The sequence below is a fragment of the Micropterus dolomieu genome, linkage group LG20, assembly GCF_021292245.1.
Source record: "Micropterus dolomieu isolate WLL.071019.BEF.003 ecotype Adirondacks linkage group LG20, ASM2129224v1, whole genome shotgun sequence".
Taxonomy (NCBI): Eukaryota; Metazoa; Chordata; class Actinopteri; order Centrarchiformes; family Centrarchidae; genus Micropterus; species Micropterus dolomieu.
The window spans coordinates 4,186,013-4,211,259 of record NC_060169.1 but is presented as its reverse complement, the minus strand read 5'-3'; the positions used below and the strand labels follow the sequence as shown (position 1 = coordinate 4,211,259).

General features: G+C 37.8%; 2 protein-coding genes across 4 annotated transcripts; one reads left to right on the top strand and one right to left on the bottom strand.

The window, feature by feature from the left end:
- The first annotated feature begins 1,791 nt into the window (after window positions 1-1,791).
- LOC123958971 (myoblast determination protein 1 homolog) lies at window positions 1,792-3,949 on the top strand. Its single transcript, XM_046032778.1, has 3 exons — window positions 1,792-2,483; window positions 2,801-2,873; window positions 3,525-3,949. The coding sequence occupies exons 1-3, from the start codon at window positions 1,950-1,952 to the stop codon at window positions 3,716-3,718; spliced, it is 801 nt and encodes a 266-aa protein (XP_045888734.1). The 5' UTR covers window positions 1,792-1,949; the 3' UTR covers window positions 3,719-3,949.
- Window positions 3,950-5,054: 1,105 nt separating this feature from the next.
- On the bottom strand, window positions 5,055-19,049 carry LOC123958918 (troponin T, fast skeletal muscle isoforms-like). Of its 3 annotated transcripts, XM_046032663.1 has the most exons (15): window positions 18,876-19,049; window positions 18,739-18,778; window positions 18,583-18,596; window positions 18,189-18,197; window positions 16,324-16,461; window positions 11,984-12,001; window positions 11,087-11,105; window positions 10,957-11,002; window positions 9,372-9,488; window positions 8,898-8,975; window positions 8,316-8,429; window positions 8,087-8,196; window positions 6,527-6,617; window positions 5,941-5,981; window positions 5,055-5,307 (listed from the first exon to the last, which is right to left on the bottom strand). In XM_046032663.1, the coding sequence occupies exons 2-15, from the start codon at window positions 18,756-18,758 to the stop codon at window positions 5,271-5,273; spliced, it is 852 nt and encodes a 283-aa protein (XP_045888619.1). In that variant the 5' UTR covers window positions 18,759-18,778; window positions 18,876-19,049; the 3' UTR covers window positions 5,055-5,270. The 3 variants fall into 3 exon arrangements, with proteins under 3 accessions (XP_045888619.1, XP_045888620.1, XP_045888618.1); XM_046032664.1 differs by lacking the exon at window positions 18,189-18,197; XM_046032662.1 differs by lacking the exon at window positions 18,876-19,049 and having other exon boundaries at window positions 18,739-18,830.
- Window positions 19,050-25,247: the final 6,198 nt, after the last annotated feature.

Genomic DNA, 25,247 nt, shown 5'->3' with positions numbered 1-25,247 from the left:
ATTTCATACACTAAACAAAATCTTGGGAGATTTTTTGAGAACTTTGAACTGCTTGTTTGTTATTATTTATTTGTTAGTTTATGTCACATTATGAACTTTGTCTTGTACATTCGTGTACAGTATTTTAAATTTTAACAGAGCTGACACCTTGGTCGCAGCATTTGATTCTGCTGCCATCAGGTTCATGTTTGGTTTATTTGAATGTGTCCCAAGGAGAGGAGGGCGTGTGAGAGTTGGGGGATATTCCAAAATGATACCAGCCTCAGTTAAAAGGGCACTTGTCTTAGATTTCACAAGCTGCTAAATTTAACGTGCTGCCTTCCCATTAAGCTGTGAGGAGTCTGTGATGTGAGCTGTTGTGTCACACAACAACTTTATATCTCTGAAGCTGTGAAAAATCTCACATTTACAAGACAACATAAAAACACAAAACATACTTACAAGACAATAAATAAATAAATAAACAGAACACATAATATAATAAATATCAAATGAAATGACCTGTTCAATCTGAAATGATAGTCGGAATTTAGTGTGAAACTTAGATTAACCACAATTTTCAGATTGAAAAAAACTATATACAAAAATAAATAATACAAAACATTTGGATTTTCATCTAATCACAATGCCATCACACCTACGGTGTACACCATTGTGATTTCAGCAGCGTTTTAAAGACACAGAGACAAAATCTATAAGACTCAAAAACAGACGATCAAACAAACTTAAAAAAATGAAAATCAGTCTGTGAATGAGAGCTTTTTACCAAATTGTCTTAAACTGTTGTCTAGTGACTCTCTCTCTCTCTCTCTCTCTCTCTCTCTGTCTCTCAGACACACACAAACACACACACACACACACACACACAAACTTTGAGTGGGCATGGCAACGTCCACTTCAGATCAGAGACCGGACAACTGTGTGACATTATGACCTCCTCAGCAGGACAGCAGTCACATCTCTGTGATATTACTTTACACCCTGATAATGTCACTGGTACTGGTACTTTTACTTTTATTTTCATGTCAACAGCATGATTGTTGGAAAGTTTTAGTCTTTCTTGCTCAACTTTGAGGGATTCAACTTTTTCAAAATGTAATAAAAGTAACCTTAAGTACACTTACACTTGTCTGAATAATTAACAAAAATGTGTTTTATTAATTTCACAATTAAAGACACTAAATGACCAGAAAGTCAAAGTGTCTTAAACTGTCAAATATCTGTATGGTGTGATGATGGTGTGGTGTGACAATTACGATAATAAGGAAGTGTAAAAACAAGTAAATCGCAAACGTTAATGCTGCCAGAGCTGACTGTCTGATGATGCAGAATGAACAGAAGAGTTCAGTCTCTAAGAAGATGTTTCACATTCACTTTTGTTGTGAACATTTCCAAATATCTTTCTTGAAAATAAACTTGCAAACTGACAGATCTTAGTTAAAATATAGGAAACATATATAGTTTTTGACCTCTAGTAGAGATTTTTCTTTGATTCTTAAGATGGACTCCATTGCTTTTTTATTGCTTCCTTTTTGTTGCTGAGTTTCACCTCAGTGACCCACCCATCCTCCGCACACACACACACACACACACACACACACACACACCACACCCCCTCAGAACATTGGTCACTTAAACCACAGCCCTGCCCACACATTGACTCCTTTATAAAGACAAACCGAGCCAAAGTAGCTGAAGTTACACAGACTGGCCCTTTAAAAACACGAGCGTTCTCCACTTCAGTTCAGGTCAACTAACTTTGACAGGAGACTTTGAGGAGAGACTTTTCTTTTCTTTTTCCCTTTTTCTTCCTTTCTTTGACGCTCTTTAGTTTGACAAATAGAAGACACTTTGTGGGGACTTTTTCAGTCATCAGAGGAACTTTTCAAGGGACTTTTCCTCCTCTTCACCCTCTTGTCGTTCTCAGAGAATCTTCTGCAGAGGGAAAGATGGATCTGTCCGACCTTCCCTTCCCTCTCTCCTCTGCTGATGACTTCTACAATGACCCCTGCTTCAGCACCAGCGACATTAACTTTTTTGACGACCTGGACGCTCGGCTGACGCACGCCAGCTTGCTAAAGTCAGAGGACCATCTTCATCACCATCACCACCATGACGTCCCCCTCACAGAGGAGGAGGATGAGCATGTGAGGGCTCCCGGGGGCCCCCACCAGGCAGGACATTGCCTGCTTTGGGCCTGCAAGGCCTGCAAGAAGAAAACAACACATGAAGACCGGAGGAAAGCGGCAACAATGCGGGAAAGGCGACGGCTCAGTAAGGTCAACAATGCCTTTGAGACCCTAAAGCGCTGCACGGCGTCCAATCCAAACCAGCGGCTGCCCAAAGTGGAGATCCTGCGCAATGCAATCAGCTACATCGAATCTCTGCAGGCGCTGCTGAGGGCCGGCCGAGACAACGGCTTCTACCCGCCGCTGGAACACTACAGCGGGGATTCAGACGCCTCCAGCTGCTCTGATGGCATGGTGAGTCCAAGAACAGCTGAACAGTTCATGTGCTGCCTCATGAAATGTTTGGAATGTGTTTGGGATATTTATTTTTGGCCACAGTGCCTCGACACATTTTGAATGACGGAGCTCTTTAAATCAACTTTAAAATCAGCCAGTTTTAAAAACTTAAACTTATTTATGATTATTTACTGATTTGTTCATTTCACATTTTAATGTAAACAATTGTTTGACCTTAGCCCTTTTCATTTTTGTGTGTTTTACTTGTGTTTGACAATTGGTCACTGAAGTTTAGTTCGTTGAGTGAAATTGTCTTGATTGATTTGTGTTTCCAGATGGATTTAATATCCCCGTGTTCGTCCAGGAGCGAAAACAGTGATGGCTCCTACTGCAGCCAGACAGCAGACGGTCAGTTTGAATATGACGTGTTTCTACTTTAGTTGCTCCCCTCATTTAATACAAGTAGTTTTACTAGTTTTTAATGAGACTCATAGTGTGTTTGTACTTAAATATGTCTGCTTTCTCTTTTTTTGTAACCAGCTTCTGTAATACAACCAATTTGTCCTCTAATGTCGGAAGTGTCAGCATTAATATAACAGATTAGGTTTTTAATACGACCACACTAATCTTTTAAAAAGCCCAGCTTGTTTAATATGACGTGCTTTCTGCTTTAATGTAACTAATTTATGACTTAATTCTTAAAAATAATAATAATAATAATAATAATAAATTTTATTTATAATGCACTTTACATTTCAGGGAAATCTCAAAGTGCTAAATAAACATACGGCCCCCTCTTTACTTAAAGTAATAACAGATTTGTCTTTTAATATGATCAATCTGTCATTTAATATAACTTGCTCTTTGTTTATTCTGACCAGTTTCACCCTTAATATGACCAGTTTTTGGTATGATTTGTATGAAATATGACCATTTACTCTTTTATTATGATAATTGCTTCTTTAAACAATCAGATTTTTATTATGGCCTGGTTGATCTTGAATTTGACCAACTCCTCCTAATCTGACTAAACTATATTTTCCTGTTTCTTTCTAACAGATTCCTGCAGCGGTAAACGGTCGCTCGTTTCCAGTCTGGACTGTTTGTCCAGCATTGTAGAGCGAATAAGCACAGATCCAGCGGTGCCCCCCCCGGGCGACAGCGTGGTTCCCCGCGGCCCTGGATCGCCTCAGAGCAGCCCTGCAGGCTCCTGTCCCTCTGCTGAACCCAACAGCATCTACGAACCGCTCTGAACGTGATGGAGCCGAGGACTCGTATTCCACAAACTTATACAGACTTTTTCCTGAAGTTTCTTCAGACTGCTGCTTTGATTTTTATCCTCCCGAACAAACTGAAGACTGTGTTCCATTAATCTCAGCAGAACGAGGACCATTTTGTTTGTAAATAAGAGCTATTTGTTCACAGTACCCTCTCACACAAACACACACACATGCACACATATACAGACACAAGGGATGCTGGGATTGTTGTGTCATAGATTTCTATATATTATTTATGAGTGAATGACATTTTAATAAAGAAATATTTATATTCTGACTTCTTCTCCTCAGTAAAATGGTTTTCATCTGTTCCAATATTTGCATCCATTATAAATATATACAAATAGATGCTTAATTCTGCTGGCATAATGAGCTCTATGTATGTTTGAGTCTTTTCCTCCTTTATTACAAACATGCAGCCAAACATTATTTATTTAAACCATCATTAACTGATAACTAGCTGTAAACACATCATTGACATTCATTAAGTCTATATGGCGATCTTGGAAAACAGTTGCTTATTTGCACAACCAGAAGACGCAAAGCAACATGATCATTCATTTGGACCTGTCCAATATGTCCAATATTCACTCACCTTTTAGCTCTGCTTTGCATATCTGTCGCTTTAGCTGCCAAATACTCCGCTGTATGTTCCCCAGCTAGTCATTAACTTCGTTTTGATGGATTTATGAGAGCTTTTCTGCTCAAAACAGCGTTGATGACATCGCTGAGACTCAACCAAAACAGCAAAGCTGCCAAACAATAAATTGCTCTTGCTGAGAGGAACTGTGGAGTCTGATGATAATTCTCAGTGGGACTAACCTCTTTCAGGTACACATTTGATCCATTGTTATTATGAAAATACTGATTATAGCAGCTCCAAAGCATTCAAACATAAGTTGTAGTGGTGATTAAAATATTTCTTAAGATGCAAAATTTGTGTGTAAAATGTTTCTCATTTGATGTAATGGTGCAGCCACAAATTATATCTCAGTAAATTCATATAAGATCTTTTGCATCAAAGGTGGCCTAAGCCACAATACGAAGTTCTATGTAGAAGAAAAAGTATTTACATTTAAACTGAAAATCAGAGTATAAAGAAATTTCCCCAATTATTGCATTTCCAAAAAAATTACAATGATATAATTAAAACATATTATATCATAATAATAGGCTTATAAAACTCAGACTTTTAATGTTTTGTGTTGTAGTTGCATGAACCTATTGTTTATTCACAGCTAATCAATTAGATCGATCAAACCGATAGCTTGATAGCTACAAACTTAAACATAGGCTACAGACTGGAGGGTTAATAATTCTTTCATTTTATTCTCTGAATCTTTTAATAACATTTGTTGGAGCTAAATTCATCTAGAAAACCATTTCACTCAAACAGCCACAGGCGGTAAGACTGTTGCCATTTGTTGCCATTGTTCCGGAGCTTCGGGTGTCTACGGGGTCTGAGCAGCTACTGTAGCCGTGAGGACGCGCCTCGTGTCCGGGCTGACCGTCACTCAGGAGCCGCTCACTTCCTGCGGCGTGAAGCGGCTCCCTTCTTGCTGCTGCAAAGCGCAAAGTGCAAAAACAGAGTCAGATCTGTACAGTGATCCTTCATGGTGGCTTTAAGATGATTATTATGTGTACACACACACACACACACACAGGCTATACATATACAAACTAACTACTGGACAAACTTAGACATGAGAGGAACAGATCTTTCCTTTGAAGCTACATCCCCCTCTAGTGCCCAGACTAGGCCTTGTTAACCCACCCAAACGGGCTAATCTTTATTAATAACACATAGGCTATTGTATTATATCATATTTATTTATTAAAAATTAGATCATATGACTGACCAGGTAAATTTACTGAAAGTCACACCATGACAAACACTAAAATTGAATGTGGAAAAGTATAAACAAAAAAATTATGTTATAATGTAGCCTACTGTTGACCACAAATAAAATAAATATAAATTATGAATATCTCATATATGATTTATTAATTTATATTTTAGTTTTCATTAAATTTATTTCCAGTGTTTTGACTGATAATTCGCATCACATCACACACACACACACACACACACACAAAAAGGGTGTGTAAGTTTGAATTTGAAGTTTGAGTGTTTTGTCACTTTGATGTAGTCCTATTTTCCCCCATTTAGTTGATGATGATGGGGAGTTACTTACTGTTTCTGAAGCTCGTCGATGCGGTTTCTTAGAGAGATCACCTGAAAGACAAACAGCTGGGTTTGAATCAGGTAGGAATCTCACCTGCACACCTTCATCACTTTGAAATTCTCTATTTAAGGCAATTTTTTCCATTTGAAAATACCAGCAATTAAACACATTTTAAAGTATTTCAGGTGCAAATCTCCTATCCTGGATTATTTGACCAAAGAAGCAGGTGTATGTGAGGAACATGAGGACTGACATCAAAGAATATGTGTCACAGCTGATTCACCAAACAGGAAGGGCTCTGATTGTGTTCTGTAATAAGTGGACCAAACTATCCTTCCCCACTGATAGGACAAATAAATGTCATAGTAAAGTACTCACACATTCTAGAAAAGCATGTCTTTTTGAACTCTACAGTAGTATTTGCTGTGCTAATAAAAATCCCACAGAATACTAATGAAACATTTTGCACATTTAAATAGGTGGTGTTTGAATATAAAGATATTATTCACACTGAACTTCAGATAAAAACAGACAAACCAAAAAGGAGATTGAATGTTTTGCAGCATGCACAAATATACCACGTTTCCTCACTGACCTCATATCTCTGTCTCTTGAGTGCCTCGCCGTGGTCGTATTTAATTGCCTCCAGGTTGTGCAGCCACTCCCACAGCTCCTTTGCCTTTTCCCTGACAAACACAAACCAGGAACCAAACATCCAATCAACCAACAATCCTCTAAAGCAGCTAAAAATAACATGTTGCTCCCTGCGAATGGGGCGATCAGAAAATCACCTTATTTTAACCCATAACTGCTTTTTTTTGTTGACTTTAATGTGCTAACCCCCAACTTAGCTATCGTTAGCTACATTACTTGCTGTGTTGCTGTTCACTCTATATCAAGGTATTTGTCATGATGTTGAATGAATGCTACTCAATTTGCATATAAACTATACAGATAATTTTGTTTATACATCTGCTGGTTTTCATCACAGGGTAAATATCTGTATTTAAATGGATGATATTATTCTATGCCTTATTTCTGTTTGTGGGATAATCATGTGCTATGTTTATAAACTACAGTTCCCACAATGCTTTGTAAACAGGAAGTATAATGTTGAGTTATGCTATGCGCAACATTTTGAAGCCCGTTTTCTTTTTGGTCTAAATTTGTTTATATTTTGGCAAATCTAAATTAAATGGTGCAGAATAAGCTATTAGCAGTTCTTGTTTGCAATGTACCAATGGATATACAGACAAGTATGACTGGATTACTTTGATTATGAAGAAAACTGAATCTCAAGCAAGAGTTATAGGGAGCATCTTTTTTTCTGATTTCTGAGTGAGGGTATGGATGTTAATTCACAATGGACATAGGTAATGATATTCTCGCAATAAATCTAAAATTGTGTGTATTATGTCTGTTTAGATTTGACCTAGTTATGACTTGGAGAAGGAGATATATGATTTTGAAACTGCGGCAATCTGACACAATGGGTTGAAGAGTTTGGTCCACACAGGGAAACATGTGTTCCAAACGTTGTTCTTAATTAATGTCATGTGGGAAACAGACTTGGGAACAAAAAAATATATATATATCTAAAAACATAATTCAAAGTGCTAAGTAGGGTTACTGTTCTTTCTTAAAAGTACAACAACTACAAGGCGTTAAGGATGATATTGGTATACAAAAGCATCTCTGCATCACCCACAGCAAACATAAAAGCGTCAAACAGTCTGACATGTCATTTTCCAAAAGAACTGATTGGTCTGCATAAGTTACCATGTCAATGTACCCTGTTAAGAAGTGAACCACCGTAAGGACTGAAAACCCAGGGTTAAACCTGAGTTAACCTGCAACGTCAAATCCTGCCTTGTAGTAGGCTATAGGCCGCAGATTTCAGAGACAATATGTAAATATTTTGTATATAAACAGCTATATTTTTTTTATGAGTGACTGATTTGGCACATGTGGAGAAAACATGTCCAGGGGTGCTCATGTGTAGCGAGTTTTGGGTTGTTATATGTTACGTAAAATTGATCATGCATATAAAAATTATGATTGTACCCCAAAGCACAGTGAAATGAAGGCTCTCTGTGGTGTCATTGCAGTATAATCTAGACTGTGCCTCGTCTTCTTGTTTCCTCATGTGGGTTACCTCAGTTTGTCCTCGCTGAAATTGTCAATGTTGAGAGGTTTGCATCTCTCTGCCATAATCTTCTTCTTCTTTTCTCTTTCAGTCTGCTTCTTGCCTCTCTTATGTTCAATCTAGAAAAGTCCAACTAGTTAAAGCTCCATGTCTTCACAAACACACATGTTGCTACAAAAATCTGAATTCACACTAACAAAAAAGACAACAACCAAAAGAAGTGAAGTGAAAAAAGTACCCTCTGCAGGCTGCTGCTGAAGCCTGATCCCATGTTGCTCAGCGCGATCTTCTTCTTGGCATCATCTTCAGCCTTCCTGTGGGCATCAGCCTCCTCCTTTCTCTGTCGCTCAGCCTGTAAAATACATTTTTAAAGATCACGATTCCACAGCATAACAAGTGAAAAGAAAATTTTTTCCTATGTCAATGATAAAAGTGCATCTTAACAGCATCTGAAAATCCTGTTTTTGCTGACCTCCAGTAACTGAAATTATCGTCTTGATGCAGTGATGTAGAAATAAACTTTGGGTGATCACTGGCTGTACTGCTAGGTGTGATGAGATGGAAAATATACTTGAAACTCTTAACCAGGAGACATCAGTGTGACACTGCTTTTCAGCGTGGTGTTAAATTCCTCTCCACAGTCAGATTCTCTTCATGCAAATAGTAACTGATTGATATTTGTAAAGGTGAATCTATTCTGAGTTAATGTATTTTAAACATTTTATTTTACTGTTGAAAAACTTAGAAGAATGAGGTTACAAGTTGAGGTGTGCTGTGAAAAAAAAACTGTGCCAATTCAGCAGAAGCAGGAGCTGCGTACCTCCCGCCTTGCCTGCCGCTCTTTATCTTTATCCGAACGAATCCTCTGCTGCTCGGCACGCTCAGCGCGACGCTTCTCCTGAGGATCAAAACATGCCAAGAAATTAATTCTAATGCTTTATTTTCTGGTTTATTTCCACATATCTTTGACTGTTGTGATATTTAACCCGATCCTTAAACTACAGATATATGTGTGTCAAATAGACTATATACATTTATCTGAAGCTTTTATCCAAAGCGACTTACAATTTCTATACATGTCAGAGGTCGCACACCTCTGGAGCAACTAGGGTTAAATGTCTTGCTCAGGGACACAATGGTGGATGTCTAACAGTGGGATTCGCACCAAAGGCAAGCATCTTATCTATGCGCCATCACCACCCATAGCCAATCCAAGCATATACAAGTATATGGTTGGTTTAATACTAAAAATAAACTAAATACAAGTATATGGTTTATTTAGGTAAAATCTCACAATTCTTCCTTTGAGTGCAATGAGCTCCTCCTCCTCCTTCTTCCTGCACTCGAAATGAGCGTCGATCAGTGACTGCAGCTCCATCAAGTCTTTGTTTTGACGTTTCTTGTGGATGTCCTGTAAGAGATGTACAGGAGACCGCAGTCACTAACAAACAGGAGAGAGGTTGGCGGCTCCAAACCTACACTTAGAAAAATACCATGGCCTCGCAAAGTTAATAAGAAACACTCATAAGAAGCAGGAGAGGATGAGTTTTTTAGCAGGTTTTTCATTCATTGTTTTTTTTTTTGTTGCTTTTAGTAAACATGAACAAAATAACCAGTATGAAAATCACATAACTTGTAGTTAAAATCTTCTTGCAAAAGACTTTCTTTACTGGAAAATATTTGGCATCTGGCTGCATTTATAAGTAGCGCCTTCATCCAAAGCACTTTACTAATTGGTTTACCTGTGATTAGTGGATGACCTGCTCAGTAAGCTGGCACTGCCTTCACAGACATGTGGACATGTGTATTGTAATTATACAGTATGTAGAGCACACTAACAAACCATTGGTCAAAATACAAATTTCTCATGACAACCATGACATTTATTTAATAGGTGCCACTAATTAAATACCATCTTCCCATCTTACCTGGTCCCAGGTTCTCTCCTCCTGACTTGCTCTGGTTCTGTTACCTTAAATGTTTAACAATTCTGTTCTTTCTGTCCTTTAAGTTAAAAGCAAATTTTATTCCAAGGTTCATGAACTTATTCTAACGTGCAGTTACTTGAATTTGCGATGATGTGGATTTATGAGTGTGAGAACTTTATGAGAACTTTTCCAGTTCTCTATTTCATTTTATATCATGCACAAACCTGGCATTTTGCACATATTTGTTGTTAATTGTTGTTATTCTATATTTTATTTTGTCATATATATATTAATCCTCTCCCGTTGCAATACGTCTGCACAACACAAACCCGGAATAATGCACATGTAACGTTGTTCTTTCTCTGCAAATAGTTGTATTATTTTTTATAATCTCTTATTATTCTTATATAACTTGCATTTGTTTATTCCATATTATATACTTCTACATGTATTTATGTCAACTGTATGTTAGTCTACACATGGCACCTTATTACCAAAGCAAATTCCTTGTACGTATAAAATACTAATTGGCAATAGAGCTTCTGATTCTGAAGACCATGTGAGCTCTGTGTTAGGGACACTCTGCAGATACAAAGGTAATAATTTGACTTTTCATCTTGTTTCACATGTTTTCAAAAATCTTGGATTTGGATGCACAGTTTTAAATCATTTTCTACTTTACCTTTCAATTCTCTTAAAATAAAACTAAAGGTCTTAGATAGACATACACTCCTTCACGCAACCCAAGGGGGAACTGCCGTTTACACCTCAATTTAAGCTTTTTTTTGAAAGGGCAAAGCTGTTGTGTAGGAGGATGGTATGCATTCTGACTGCACGACGGACCGCACCACAATTTGACTTGAACAAGACCCCCTTGTGTAAGGGGCCTTGATGCCACAAGAGTGCCGCTGAGATCACATGTCAGATGTATACTATCACATGTTGACTTACATCAAAGTCCACTTTCTCGCCATCAGGGATCTTTGGAGCACTGGGTCTGTTAAAGGAAATAACTTTTGAGTTATAACAATAAGTAACTTGAAGCTGGCAGTAATGCACGAAAGACAATCAATGTTCTCACTTGAACTTAGGCTTCTCCTCTGGGTTTTCAGCATCAAAACAGCAACATGGAGAGAGGGGAGAAAACAAACTGTTAGAAATATGACACAGCTAGGGAGAAAGACAAAGACTAAAAACTGCTGGTTAATCAGGGGGGAAGATCCATGTGGACAAGCTGAGTTACATCTGAGGGCTGCAAGTTGTTTCACACCTCCAACAGATCAAAGTCATTTGAGTGAGTCAATGTAGCAACACTTTTCATGATCAGTGGACCAATTCCTCTGTTTTTATTTTCAATTCACAGTGTTAATCTGTTGTGCGTTAGTGTATAAATCAAACCAATGTAATCTGAGACATTTGAAGTGCTAATCAGAATCAGTACGTTGTGTGCTATAAATCAAATTGTCTGAACATACTTCATTGCACACTTTTCACAACAGGGAGTTTGGAAGTTACTGTTAATTGATGCGCATGGTAAAAACACAACTATGATTTTTAACACAAACAAATAACCAAGTTTGTGATTAGCTTTATGTTTTTTTTTACGGGACCCTCACACTAAAAAAAGACAGACAACATGGGAGGAAAACGCAGGCAAAGGAATAGCGACTCAGCAGGAAATACAAACTACCATCTTGATCTCCCTCCTCCCCTGGCAGGACACATTCATGCAAAAAAGAGAAGAAGCAGAGATGAGCAATGGGGCCCGTAACCATGACTCGGCATTTCTGAATCCTTCACCCTGTTCCTCCACATCAGCTCTGATGTAGAGACTGAAGCGAACAGATAAATTCTGCCTTTCCCTCAAGGAAGATCAGTGAAACAAGCATTTATTCATGTGTGAAAGGTGTGAAAGAGTCTTCACACCTCTGGCCTCTGGTCCAATCAGAAGAACATAGAAGAATACAAATCAACATACCTTCTTCTTCGTAGGCGTCTGCATGCAGCAAGCGTTGAAAGCAAGAGCAGAACAGAAATCATTAGTGGTTGGACTGGGCAGGCTGATTCTGTCCTATTTACAGTGCACAGCTTATAAAGCACATTTACCAAATTGGGGTGTTCACAATTCTAATGTACAGCAGTGGCAGCCACTGCAGAAGACCCATGTCATGTCATGTATTAATGCTGCAGACAGTTCTCACTTTCCTAACAGTAGCTTTTTCCTTGTTTGATTGGTATACTAAATCTTTCATATAAGTGGTCAGCAATTGTTTTTTGCAGATTTATAGTCAGTCAATTGTTCCTTCCTGAAACTTGATATTTCTAAACCGCTACTGCTCAAGCAGCGAAATCAAAGTATTAGTTTAGCAAGCATAGAGTAAAGCCTGAGACTTCTGCAGTAACTCCATCTGCGTGAAAAGTTTGCATAGATCATGAAAGCATTTAAACAAAAAAAATTCATGGAAGACATAAATAATGAGGATGCTAGCTTTGCATTAAAACACCCCAGTGTAAATGCTTTAGAGCAGTTTGCCAGTCTCACTCTTCTTCTACACACAGATAAAGAAAGGCGCTAAACATGGACTGAAGGGAGGAAAAGAAATAGCTTTTACATGACTGAAATTACCCATCATCCTTTTTGCTTTAGCCTAGAAGATGGATTCGCCAATAGTCATTAAGAGCAAAATGAGACATACGCATGGATAGAAGGCAATGTATGAGACATGTAAAGGCAGCTGAATTTCTTTTTTTTCCCTTTCAACATTTATGTGCACATTCAAAACACACATCTGACACTGAGCAGTAATGCTGGAAACAGCTAACACTGATGAGGATGTGATGTGATATAAAACAACATTTTATAAAGTGAAGCCCAGATTTTTTCTGCAGTGCACTCTAAAAAACAAGGGTTCATGGGGGTTTCTCGAAGAGCCCGAAAACACCAAAAGGCACTTTAGTCTTGTTCATTAAGTCTAAAGTGCAACACACTAGCCTTGTCATGCCACACTGATTAGGGAAGCGAATGTGATAAAACTCCTGCTTTTCTGAAGAGTTCACACATTGGGAACAGGGCAGTATCCCTATATTGATGCAGCAGGTGTGTATGCTAAACATAGAAAACAATGGGTACAAGTGTTTAAACGTGTTATACACTGCTGGTGTGTGTTTGCCCCGCTAGTGGCCCCTAATGGCTGCAGTGTTCATGACGCCAGAATGAATAAACAAGTTGATGATTTTCCTTCTGTAGTGGTGCTACAGGAAAGGCTCGGGATTCAAAATCAAAATAGTTTATCATGTTGGAAGCATGGATGTGAACAACAAATAACTCATGGCTACATGCAGACTAGATAAAGAGATATGTGTATAGTAAAAATATTGGGTGGCACTCGAAGAAAGGTCATGTAGGGTTTAAAATGGAAAGGCCTCAACCTCTGGGGAGCCTGAATGTGCTCAGTAAATTTTAATGGCAACTTGCCAACAATGTTTTGGTGGCTTGATGGTCTATGGTGTAGAAAAGGCCAGGGAGCACCAAAAATAATAGTAGCAATTTGTTTTCTGGGCACCATGAATATCTATAGAAATTCTTGTGGAATAATTATTTTAAACGTATCTCGCTATTGATCAAAGTGTTTCTCGAGGAGAAACTTTGACCAGAGTGTGGCTCAAAGTTCAGCAAATCATGAGGAATTATCCTCTGACCATGAATGTGTGGGACAGATGGATGGACAGACAGACCATCTGACATCACCATTCGTAGGTCATATTGCTAAATGATTTTGTAATTACTGTTAAGGTTCATGAGACCTCAGTGTCAGGCTTTACTAAGAAAACTTAAGTTTTCTTTAATCCCTCATTTTTTAGAGTGTATTTTTCTGATGGATGAATACATGATTATGGAAAAAGCCAGTTTGTAGGACTGGAGCATTAACTCTCATCTCCATGCTTTCCTGGGTCATGATGTCAGATACGCTATTCCTCTCTTTGCAGTAAGGCCATGATTACCTGCTCAAACACAAGCCCCAGCAGTGAGTGTAACTAACTTTTCAGACTGACAGTGACCTGGAATAAATCCGTGTCTGAGGTTTGTCTAACTTTGCAGCCTTGCTTCTAACCTTATTTTAACATGGGTATGCTTGAACATGGGTTTTTCAGGTAATTATATGATTACTATACAGTTACCTGAATGTTGAAAGAAGTACGCTATCCTTTACTTAAGTATAAGTTTAAACACCGTAGTCTAGAAAAGCATTCAAAATGTTATACAGTCATTATACAGTGAGTATTAAGTATTTTAATATTATAGAATATTATATTCTGCTTTTATCTTTAACAAATACAATTTTAGATACTTGGTATACTACTGGGTGGATTAGAAGTATGCTATGTAACTACTATACTACTAAGTAACTAGTAACTATACGTGTAAAATAAATGGAGCGGAGTAAAAAGTACAAAATATACTTCTGAAAAGTAGTAGAGAAGAAGTATAAATTAGTATAAAATGGAAATAAAAGTATGTCAAAATTGTACTTAAGTAAAGTACTAGAGTGGATGTAGTTAGTTACATTCCACCACTGGGGTTAATGTAACTCTGAACCTTTAAGTTGGTTAAATCAGATGGATTGTATGTTTATGCATGTTTAGGAAAACCCAACAAGGTCAAACCGCTTTAAAATTTAGAGATGTGCAGCTGCTATCTAGCATGCCGCAACTAAATTTAGCTAAACAGCATGGGGTTTACAGAGAATTAATACTATAAGTTCCTGCTGGGAATGCATCCAGACAAATTCTTAACTCGCGCTGCAGATTCACAATTTTTGTGAGCAGTAATGAAGAGGAGGTAACTCCAGTGGAAAGGGCTCATGGGGAACTAGATTAGTGAACTGCAGAAATATCAAACCCAACAAGACAATTGACCCTTGAGTCTTCAAATGTTCTAGGAAAAAGATCTGCCAGTAGTGTGTGATATAGCAGCGCTGTGGTATAATGTCTACTATCTACAGAGCACTCCACCAGAGAACAGATAACATGACTCTAAACTGGACATGAGAAAATATCTCTACACACTGGCAGATTTCTCTCACTGCATAAAAAAAATAAATACATTTTCAACACCAGTTTTACTATGATTAGAGTTTCTGCTCTTTTCTGGATCTCCCTCAACATTAAATCATTTTTAAAACCAGCATAAAATTATGAGTAAATGACTAAATATTAGGAGTTCCTCCCCAAAAGAAAAGCAACATATTTTAGTAATATAAAAAAATATGCATATATTAATGGGTATTTATTGGGGGAAAAAAATAATCCATTTCAGATAAGAGCTGATAAAATCAGATTAGAATACCTTTGCTGATTTAAATGCAATCTTTCAATATACAATTTTTACTTAGGAACCTTTTGCTCATATTTACAAAGTCACAAAATGCCAAAATACTTTTATCACCTACGTGATTCAAATCATTTTGCTAGCTAAACATGCTTTACTGTAGTAGCAATGGCATTGTAAGAAAGCATTGTCAAATATTATAATTTCAGCAGGTTTTCAGTCTGTTAGAATCTAATAATCAGCAATTCTTTAATGTCAGTTTTCTGTTGATTTTAAATTTCTGAAGTGTGTAATTTTTAAACACCAGCTGTGTTTTGATTGCAGAAAAGACCCCCCCCCCAACCCCCCCCCCCCCCCCCCCCCCCCAGCAACTTCATTAATTTCTGCATAAATGACTAATTACTGAGTTTAAAATGCCGCCATAGAACCGTATTCCTCCCAAAAGTAGGGTTTGCAGCTACTGTTGAACCAAGAAGTGATGACTGAAGACATGACTGGGCACTTATTTAAATCTACATATTAAGATATTTTTTACAGACTGTAGTTGGAATTCTGAGGAAGTGCCTAACATAAAGAATGCATTGCTGAACATTTATATCATAAATGCGTCTGCTAAACGTAATTGTTGTCTTCTGTTACCTTTACTGACTGAATTGGAAGAGGCGGGTTGTTTTCTTCAAACGATTCTAATCTTGAGCGTGAACATTCATTTCTGAATCTTGGAAATTGTATTTTGATAAAAAAAAAAAAAGAAGCTTATCTTTTATAAAATATCTTTTAAAAGGTAAAAATTGAATTAACACGAGAGGAGTGTAAAAGATGAGCAAAAACTCAAATAATGCCTGCTTGTCCTTTAAGACTCAACGCTTTGACTTGTCAGGCAGGATATGTTTTGCAGCGTGTTGATGTTGACTGGACTGGCTATCCTACAGAGCAGAGTGCTAAATTTCCTACAGGAGAAGGGTGAACAGACTGCCCATGCCACGTACCTTCCTCCTCATGAACCACCTGCTGCACCACCTCCTGTGGCTCTGGCTCTGGTTCTGGTTCAGGCTCTACCTCTGGCTCTGCTTCTACCTGGGCCTCCGCCTCAGGGGCTACTTCTACTTCTACTACCTCCTCCTGGGCTACGGGCACGCAGCATGCACCAAACCGCCGGGAAGAGGGAGGGTGTCGGAGAAGGCCGTTAATGAAGACCACAGACATGACAGAGCCATTAGAAACCAAAAGTGAGAGATTACTTTAGTTACAGAGAGGACGGATGGGTGAGCGATGGACAGAGCTGCTGGAGAGAGAGAAACACAGGATGATGAGAGAAAGTCAGTTGACCTTTCACACAGAAGCCGTATTTAACTGTTGAGGTGGAAAATTACCTGAAGAACAGCTGGTTTTGTGCTGATCGTTCACATATTTAATAAATTCAGTTTGAAAACCTTTTTAGAACAACTGCCCTTATGAGGACCATGGAGGCTAATGTTTTTTATTTCTCCTATTATCTCCAGATAATCAAAATCTTAGTTAAGCAAATGCTTTATGTAAACTTTGTTATTCTAATCATATTGTCATCTATTATTTACTAAACTTAAATTACAGGGTAAAAAAAACATGCAGAGGCACATTTCCAGAAATTCTGCAACACAAATTCCAGTGAGAAAAAAAAAGCGATTATATTATATATATATTTATATATAATAACATATCAATATTAGCAGGACTACAGTTGTTTAGGGACACCGTGTCATAAAAGTAAATCAGAAAACTTGATTAATCAAATGGCAAAATGTTTTATATTTTAATAACTGTGAAAATATGAAGAATATTGACACAAGCCTTAAATGTTAGCATTGTATTACACATATATTACATTTGTCCCTCAGAGAGCCAAAGAGAAACAGAAGCGTAAAAAAAAACATTTAAATTGACGTTGATGTTAATACTTACTCAAATTACTGGAAACCTAGGCTTGGATTTAACTTCATTCAAATGTAGCCTATGTTGTGTGGTGCGGTCAGTACATCTAGATAATAGTGGATGATAATATTGTCGTTTATCTGTTTTTAGCATTTAACTAAATTAATCTTTTCTAAAAAGTTAGAAAGATTACATTAGAAGATATCATCTATGGATATCATGATATAGGCGAAAACGATTACAGTAACATAGGTAAACATGAGGTGTATACACTGACTCTATTTATTAACATTTTAAAATCAAATTCATATATATTTAATATATGTATTGTGATGTTACTGTTTTCTCTGAGTTTGCTGCCGGTTTGATTTTTCCAGGTATTTTTCCACCTCCACTGTTGAAAATATGGCCGTTGTGTGAATGAGGTCAATGACAGATGCATTGATGTGACATTAACAGACGACAGTGTAAACATGTCACATGTCAAGAAAATAAATGTAGAGCCTGGAAGCTCAATTGCATTTTTTTCTCAACCATATGATTCAAAACATCACTCAGTCAGAAAAAGTCACCCTTAAATTGAAAGTGTTTGACTGACAGCTGTTAGTTAGCTTTCTACCTGCCAGAAAATAAACATCCTACGCCTCTTTTTTTGTACATACAATTAAATATTTTACATGAAATGATCATCAAAATCTCTATCTTCATGAAAATAAGGCATTAAATGATAATCCTCACCTATTAAACTAAAACAAGGCTTCACATTTCTACTTTGGAAAAAGGAAATTCTGAGACGACGCAAATAAAATCAGATGTTAGTATAACTTGTATAAAGTGCAGGTGTCACTGTCAAACACTTCTAAATAAGGGTGAAATCAGGCAGCTGATAAATTAGTACAGTAGAGAAAGGTCTGGAAAATCGTATCGAATCAGTCGTCTTTACCTTCTTCGTCTTCGGTTTTGGAAAAATAAGGCAAATACGGTGGGACAAAAGAAACAAATATAACATGGTGTCATTTCAATTTACATTTTAACTTTACATAAATGTTTTACTTATACAGTACATTTACAATATGTGGTTTCAAATGCATATAAAATATATGGTCAAACAATAACTTGCGTATATTTGCAGGGCAATTGAGAGATATTCCAATATATTTCGAGACATCTTATCATAATCTCATGACAGAAGTCAGTAACAGTAAAGTCAGTAAATAAATAAAAACATTGTTCATTTTGTTTTAATAAATAAAGGTGTGAGTCATATAACTTGTTTATTTTGTTTCTTATGTATAACTTACATAAGAAACAAAACAACCTAAGTGGTTGTCACTTACCCTCGACCTGATCCCTGAAATAAAAAAGAGAAGACGTTCAAAAATCAAACATGAAATCCAAGTTAGCATCTACATCACTTTGTTTTGATAAAGTTAAAACTGTTTTTTTCAGACTGCAGTGTGTGTGTTTTTATTGACGGTGTGGGATTCACTCACAGTTCCTCAGTGTCAGACATGGTGACAGCAGACTTCACACCTGAGGGAAAAGACAAAGAGCCTGATGAGTTGTCAGGGTTGAAACAGCAGCAGAGACACTGCGCTGATATGAAAAGGTAAAAGTGTTTGATCCCCACCGAGACATTTGTCCCTCTCTTTAATCACTTTCTAGCTAGCTTGACCATCACTGCTCTCCCTCTCTCTCTCCTCCTTGTTGAGGCGGGGAGGAGGGGACAACTTTGAATTGAGTGTGTGTCACGGGTTTGGGTTGGTTAGGTGTGTTTTGTGTTTGTTTCTGTTCATTCCCCGATAGACAGACAACCACTTAAATACACTGGTGAGTGAGACACTAATTACACACAGGTGAAACCACTAGGACAGTCAAGGACAGGCAGGAAGTAAAACAAGACAAGAGACACTAGGGCAGACTAACTACAAACTAAAACAGGAAGTAAAGCCAATTGAAACACACAAGGAGCTATGTCACAAAATGAAACATAACAGACTTTTTGAAAAAAAACCTACAGAAGTAAAGAACACAGAAACAAGACTGGAAAACACTAATGAATTCATAAGTAAACCTTACTAATAAATGACCAAAGTAACATATACTACAGAGAAAAGCAAACACAAGGGCAGGGAAGGAATGGAAACAAACACAAAACACACCAAACCAAACCCGTGACAGTGTTTTTACAAACTGCAATTGACAAATACACATTATGCCTTTATGTATTTCCTTTTTATTGTATTTTATTTATACTTCTACTCCACTATATTTATCTTTCAGCAATAGTTACTATTACTATTAGCTCCTTTACTGATATATACTTTATATTATAAATATAACACAGAATGGAGCCATTTTGCATTACTTTTGATGCTCAAAGTACATTTTTCAGCCAATACTGTACTTTTACATAAGATTTTGAAAACAGGTTGTTTTTTTTTTACGTGTTTTAAATGTAGTATTTTTTCATTGTGGTATTGCTCCTCTTGCTTAAGTAAAGGATCTCAGTACTTCTTGCACCTCTGGGCTCCAGCCACTTACAGTATAAGGTCACAGAGTTGCATTATTTTCACACTTGACACAAACACCTTGTCCAAAACCGTTTACTCAGCTGGTTGGGAGGTGTTATGTTCTTTGCAAGTTTGTTTTCACTCATGAGAATCCAATCCAAGTCCACTGAACACCACACATCATCACCACTTATGTCATAGGTGCCATTTTTGACTAAAAGAATATTTAATGCTTATTTCCCATTGACTTGGTGCTGTTACTTTTAACTTTTGTTTCAATTAGAAATTTGGTATTAGGGTCAGTTTACCCAAATAGCCAAAGTTTTTTCCTCCCTCACTGTACCTCTATTGGAATCTTGCCATGCAGGTTGTTTCAGATTCATTTGCCGAAAAATATCTGTCTCTTTTTTGCTTGTTCAAGTCAACAGCAACTTCTACCCTTTTTGACTTCACTTTTTGAGTTCAACTTCGGCGCCACAAAAGGGATTGTTTGCAGAAAATCTTAAGCGCACTATCCTGAGCATAAATTTCACATTGAAAGACACTCAAATAAATGGCTGAGGGTAAATATAATGCAGTGTATAGTAAGTAGAGAATGATTTTGGACACAGCGCCAGAGTCTTTTTTAAAGGCATTTTAAAGGCTGTGAGCTCCTCAAATGAAATTCTATTCATCTCAGCACATCGATCAATTAAACCAAAAATGGTTGTATGATTAGATACCACCAGAGGTAAGAAAAAATATGCTGTTCTGTTTTTTTGTAATTTGGGAGAACAAACTCTATTACACTATTCAACTGCAGGCACACAAATGTAATAAACTATGACTGCTTTCCTGGATTCCACAACAGCTTTCACTGCTCATAAAAAAATGCCAATTTCCAGTCCTATATATATAGGAAATACCCCACTAATCAGGCCAAGAGTAAAAATGTTCCTACAGGCCTCCCTGTGAAAGTCAGCTGGAGTCCCAACATCATTTCAGGCCCAAGGGAGGCGAGGAGCAGCTCTGTTGAAGCAATTGTTGGAGGATGTCAGCTAACTAAATATTCTAAATACAACAATATCATATTTGATATATAAAAAGTATCTTTGGATGACTCCTTCACACTTAGCAGTGGACACAGCTGCAGAGGACTCGGGGGATTAGTTCTGGATCATATTTCTACCCATCAGCTGAGGAACGGTGTCCAAATAGCTGCTTTAATCCCTCGGCTTGGTCCAGCGGGAGGATCCTCTGCACTCAAACAGCCAATCAGCATCCTCCAATAACAAACGAGCTCTTTGATCGACTTACAGCTGTCAGTGGCCTCACCTCTGTGTGTCCAGCATTCACTCAGTATATATCGACACTTCAACACTCCTTATATTTAGTGGATGGCCACTTCATTTCTTCGGTATGAGAACACACCGAATGCTGAGAAGTGTTTCTGAGTCTTTCTAAAACTGAAACTGATGAAACAGGTGAGACTGCAGAGGAAACTCCTGATCCTGAGCCAATCAAGATTTAGATTGAAATGGCAGTATGAGACCCATTTATGGACCAATACATCAATTTGACCCAGAGATAAAGGGAAAGTGATGGCTAGATGAAGGATGTGTATTTTGCTTCTGACAGAAAACAGACCTGACTTGTCATCACTATCTCAAAACCTCATATCTCTAAAATGTCGGCCTGTTTATAGGTCGTTTATAGTGGCTATGTGAGTGCAATTTCAACATAATGACCAGAGGTTACATGAGGAGAATGTTTCCTCAATTTCCTCATATAAAAACCTGAACCGTGATGCGAAATCTCTAAAGTCTGTGAACACGTGTCTCATGTGCAGATATTCACACACATTTATGCCAATTGTCAACCCAAACAGAGTAATAAATATAACAAAAGTAATTTGGAAAACAAATTTAAGTAAACACAGAATCAGCATGTGTTTTTAGACATGCGGCTGCAGAGAAACGCTACTAGTAGTCGGGATTTTGGTGTGTGTGAGTGTGTATGTCAACTGCTCATATGCAAGCCTCTCCAAACTTCCAGCACCGTATCTCCAGGAGTTATCTTCATGTTAGACAATTCAGTAGGTCACAGTTTACATATAATGCTAAACTTCACTGCCAATGTGTAAAAATTAAATACATTCATCTGTTTCCTTCCAGAGCTCTTAAGTTTTACTCCATCATTTGAAATGATGATTTATGTCCTTAAGAGGAACCCAAACATAAATTCAAGTTGTTATTTTGATTTAAGCGCAGTGATTAAATTACATAAAATGACGTTTTTATTAACTTGTTAAATCAACGTGGTCTCAGGAAACAGGACTCCTGCTCCAGAGCCAGATTGTTAACTATCCCAAACATAAACTACACACATTTGACATGCAGCAGAACATGTCTAGGTCTATTTCAAACATCCCTCCTGAGGTTACAGCCTGCAGTGCCAGAGGACGGACGATTATCTGTGTTTTTTCTCTGTCATACAACACCTGAGGCAACCTGCTGCACATGATTACAAACAAAATCTATAACCAGCAGATTTTGGCTTAAAAGGAGAAACAAATAGAAACATTTACATTAAGTTTAGTAGTGATGAGTGATTTCAGAGCCACTGCCTGTCGGTTTCAGTCTTACCTCAGAGAGGAAGAGAAGGTCCTCCGACGATGAAGATCGAGGTCTGTAAGAATCTTCAGCCTCCGCTCAGAGAATAAGTCCTTGTGTTATATTGATACTTGAGCTCATCAGGTCCTTATTGGCTGTGGGATGAGAGTGAGGTGTGTGTGTAGTATATGTATGTTTATGTGTGGAAAAGGTGGGGAGAGGAGGGGGCGGGCAGTCATGACCCTGGAGAAGGAGATGGATGAAATACTATGGATGGAAGAGGAGGGCTCAGGTTTTGGAAAGGAGCAGCTGAGAAGCTTCTGTTGCTAAATTTACAGTGATAGAAGGCTGAGAGGGGGCGGTTACACATCAGCCTGGCATCCAGACAATGGAGGGAAAGTGTGTGTGTGTTTGTGTGCGCACCAGACACTTCATCAACCAGTCAATCAGTCAGACACTCAATCAGTAGTAACAGAAGAATAGAATAATAATAGAACTGGAAAGCTAAAATGCGAATTGTGGAGCAATATAAATAGAATATAATGTGTTTATGACCTTTTATTCCTCAGAGAAAGCTTTACTAGCTTGTGAATTGTAGGTTCATAGCTCACAAGCCTGTTTATGTTTTAAAAAACAAAAAAACAAACAATCAGACTTAGTCTGTCTGGTTCGCACTTTTAGGTTTCCTGTAATAGTTTTCTGTTTCTGTTCATCCAACCCAATGGCTCTAAAATTCAGTCTGGTAGGTTAAGTAGTCCCTGCAGAACTAATTCACCCCATGAGAACTGCTGCAGGGAGAATTTTACTTCACTTCAGCAGAAGGCTTTGCTGCAAAATTGACAAATGTTAACCTTTAAATGACAAAGCCCTCTGGTGGCTGTAGGAATTATTACTAATTATGAATATTATTTTACACCTTTTACAGACAAAACTTTGAAATCTAAAATATGATGTTTTGTTGTAAATTAAACTACCCAATAGTTTATACAAGTACAGCTGAAACAATTAGTTGATTAATCAGTTAGGTTGCTGCTTTTCTTTTACATAATTCTAATTTATTGCTAATAATGTTGAGGTTTGGACTGTTGGTTGGACACAACAGGCATTGTGAAAGTGTCACTTTGGGCTAATGTGACGGTATTTCTCACTATTTTCAGAATCTTTACAAAACAAAACAATCAATCAATTTAATAGAGAAAATAATCAGCAGATTAATCCATAATAAAAATAAATTAGTTGCAGTCCGATACAAAATAGTTCAAAATGAGCTCCACCTCAACAACTACAGCAGTAAAATCCTGCTTTTACATTAATGCACGAAGAATAATAATCTGATGATACAATAGATAAAAGTATAACAGTCACAAAGGACATTTTACTGCTTTGAGTACTTTTACTGAGTACATTTTCCTGATTATACTAACATAATTTAACTTAAATAACATTTTCAATTCAAGAATTTTACTTTTAACTGAGCACTTTACAGTGTGGCATGATTGGTAATAAGTAAAGTATCTAAATACTTCCTTCAACACCACATCCAATCCCGTCTCCTAGAAATTAGGTATGTACTATAGTGTTTGGCAACAGCAAATACTTTGTGTGAGTAACATAATTCAATCTGACTTGTGTTTTTGAAGAAAATATTTTTAATAAACATACCTGCAGAGTTGCAAAATGCTTATACTGAACAAAATTGCAAAATGTTAAATGACAGTGTATTTCTTTTCCCCCCTAAAATATCCACTCAAGAAATATAATATCTGCTCATAGCAACTAAAGTATGATTCATTGTTACGGTTGTGGTTATGTTTACACACTCAAAGCACTTGGTAAATGTTAAGGGAAGATGGTGGTCCTGGTTTAATATTGAAAAACTCAACATTGTCTTGAAGCATGAGACAGGACATTTAACCAAAACCATAGTGTTTCTGTTGCCTAAAACTACTAATATGTCTCTGGTGTCTCTGGGATTGACCATTCATAGTAAGTGGTAAGTGCTCTTTGAGGGCGCTCTTAATGAATCCAAGAGAGCTAATCCCCATCAATAGACATAAACATTAGATACATCAGTAGTGTGATGGTGGGAAGTGTCAGGTCATAATAGCCAAGCTGTTAAGTGAAATAGAAAATCTCCATTCGGAAATTGGTTAAACAGCCAACTATCCGGAGTTGAGTTCTCATCCCTATCTGCAACTATCAGACGGTCCTGTTCATATTAAGACCAAACCAGAGGTAAAGGAGAGTGAATATTGCACTTAAATAACTTAACTTCAATAACTTAAACTCAAAACTGTGGAGATGACCGTGGACTTCAGGAGGAGCCCCCCCCACTCTGCCCCCCATCACCATAATCAACAGCCCTGTGTCTGCTGTGGAATCCTTCAGGTTTCTGGGATCCACTATATCCCGGGACCTGAAGTGGGAGCCCAACACTGACACCATCATCAAGAAGGCCCAGCAGAGGATGTACTTCCTGCGTCAGCTCAGGAAGCTCAACCTGCCTAAAGAGCTGCTGATCCAGTTCTACACAGCCATCATCCAGTCCGTCCTCTGCACCTCCATCACTATGATCTGCCACCAAAAAGGACAGGAGCAGACTACAACGGAAAGTCAGGACTGCAGAAAAAATAATCGGTGCCAACCTGCCCTCCATTCAGGACTTATACATTTCCAGAGTCAGGAAACGAGCAGGAAACATCACTGCAGATCCATCTCACCCCGGACACAACCTGTTCCAGCTCCTCCCCTCTGGTAGGCGCTACAGAGCACTGTACGCCAAAACCAACAGACTCAGGAACAGTTTCTTCCCACAAGCCATCACTCTGATGAACAGCTGATTTCTGACTCACAGTGTCAGGAACAATTCCTGTGCAATAACCCAGTAACTCTGTCTCT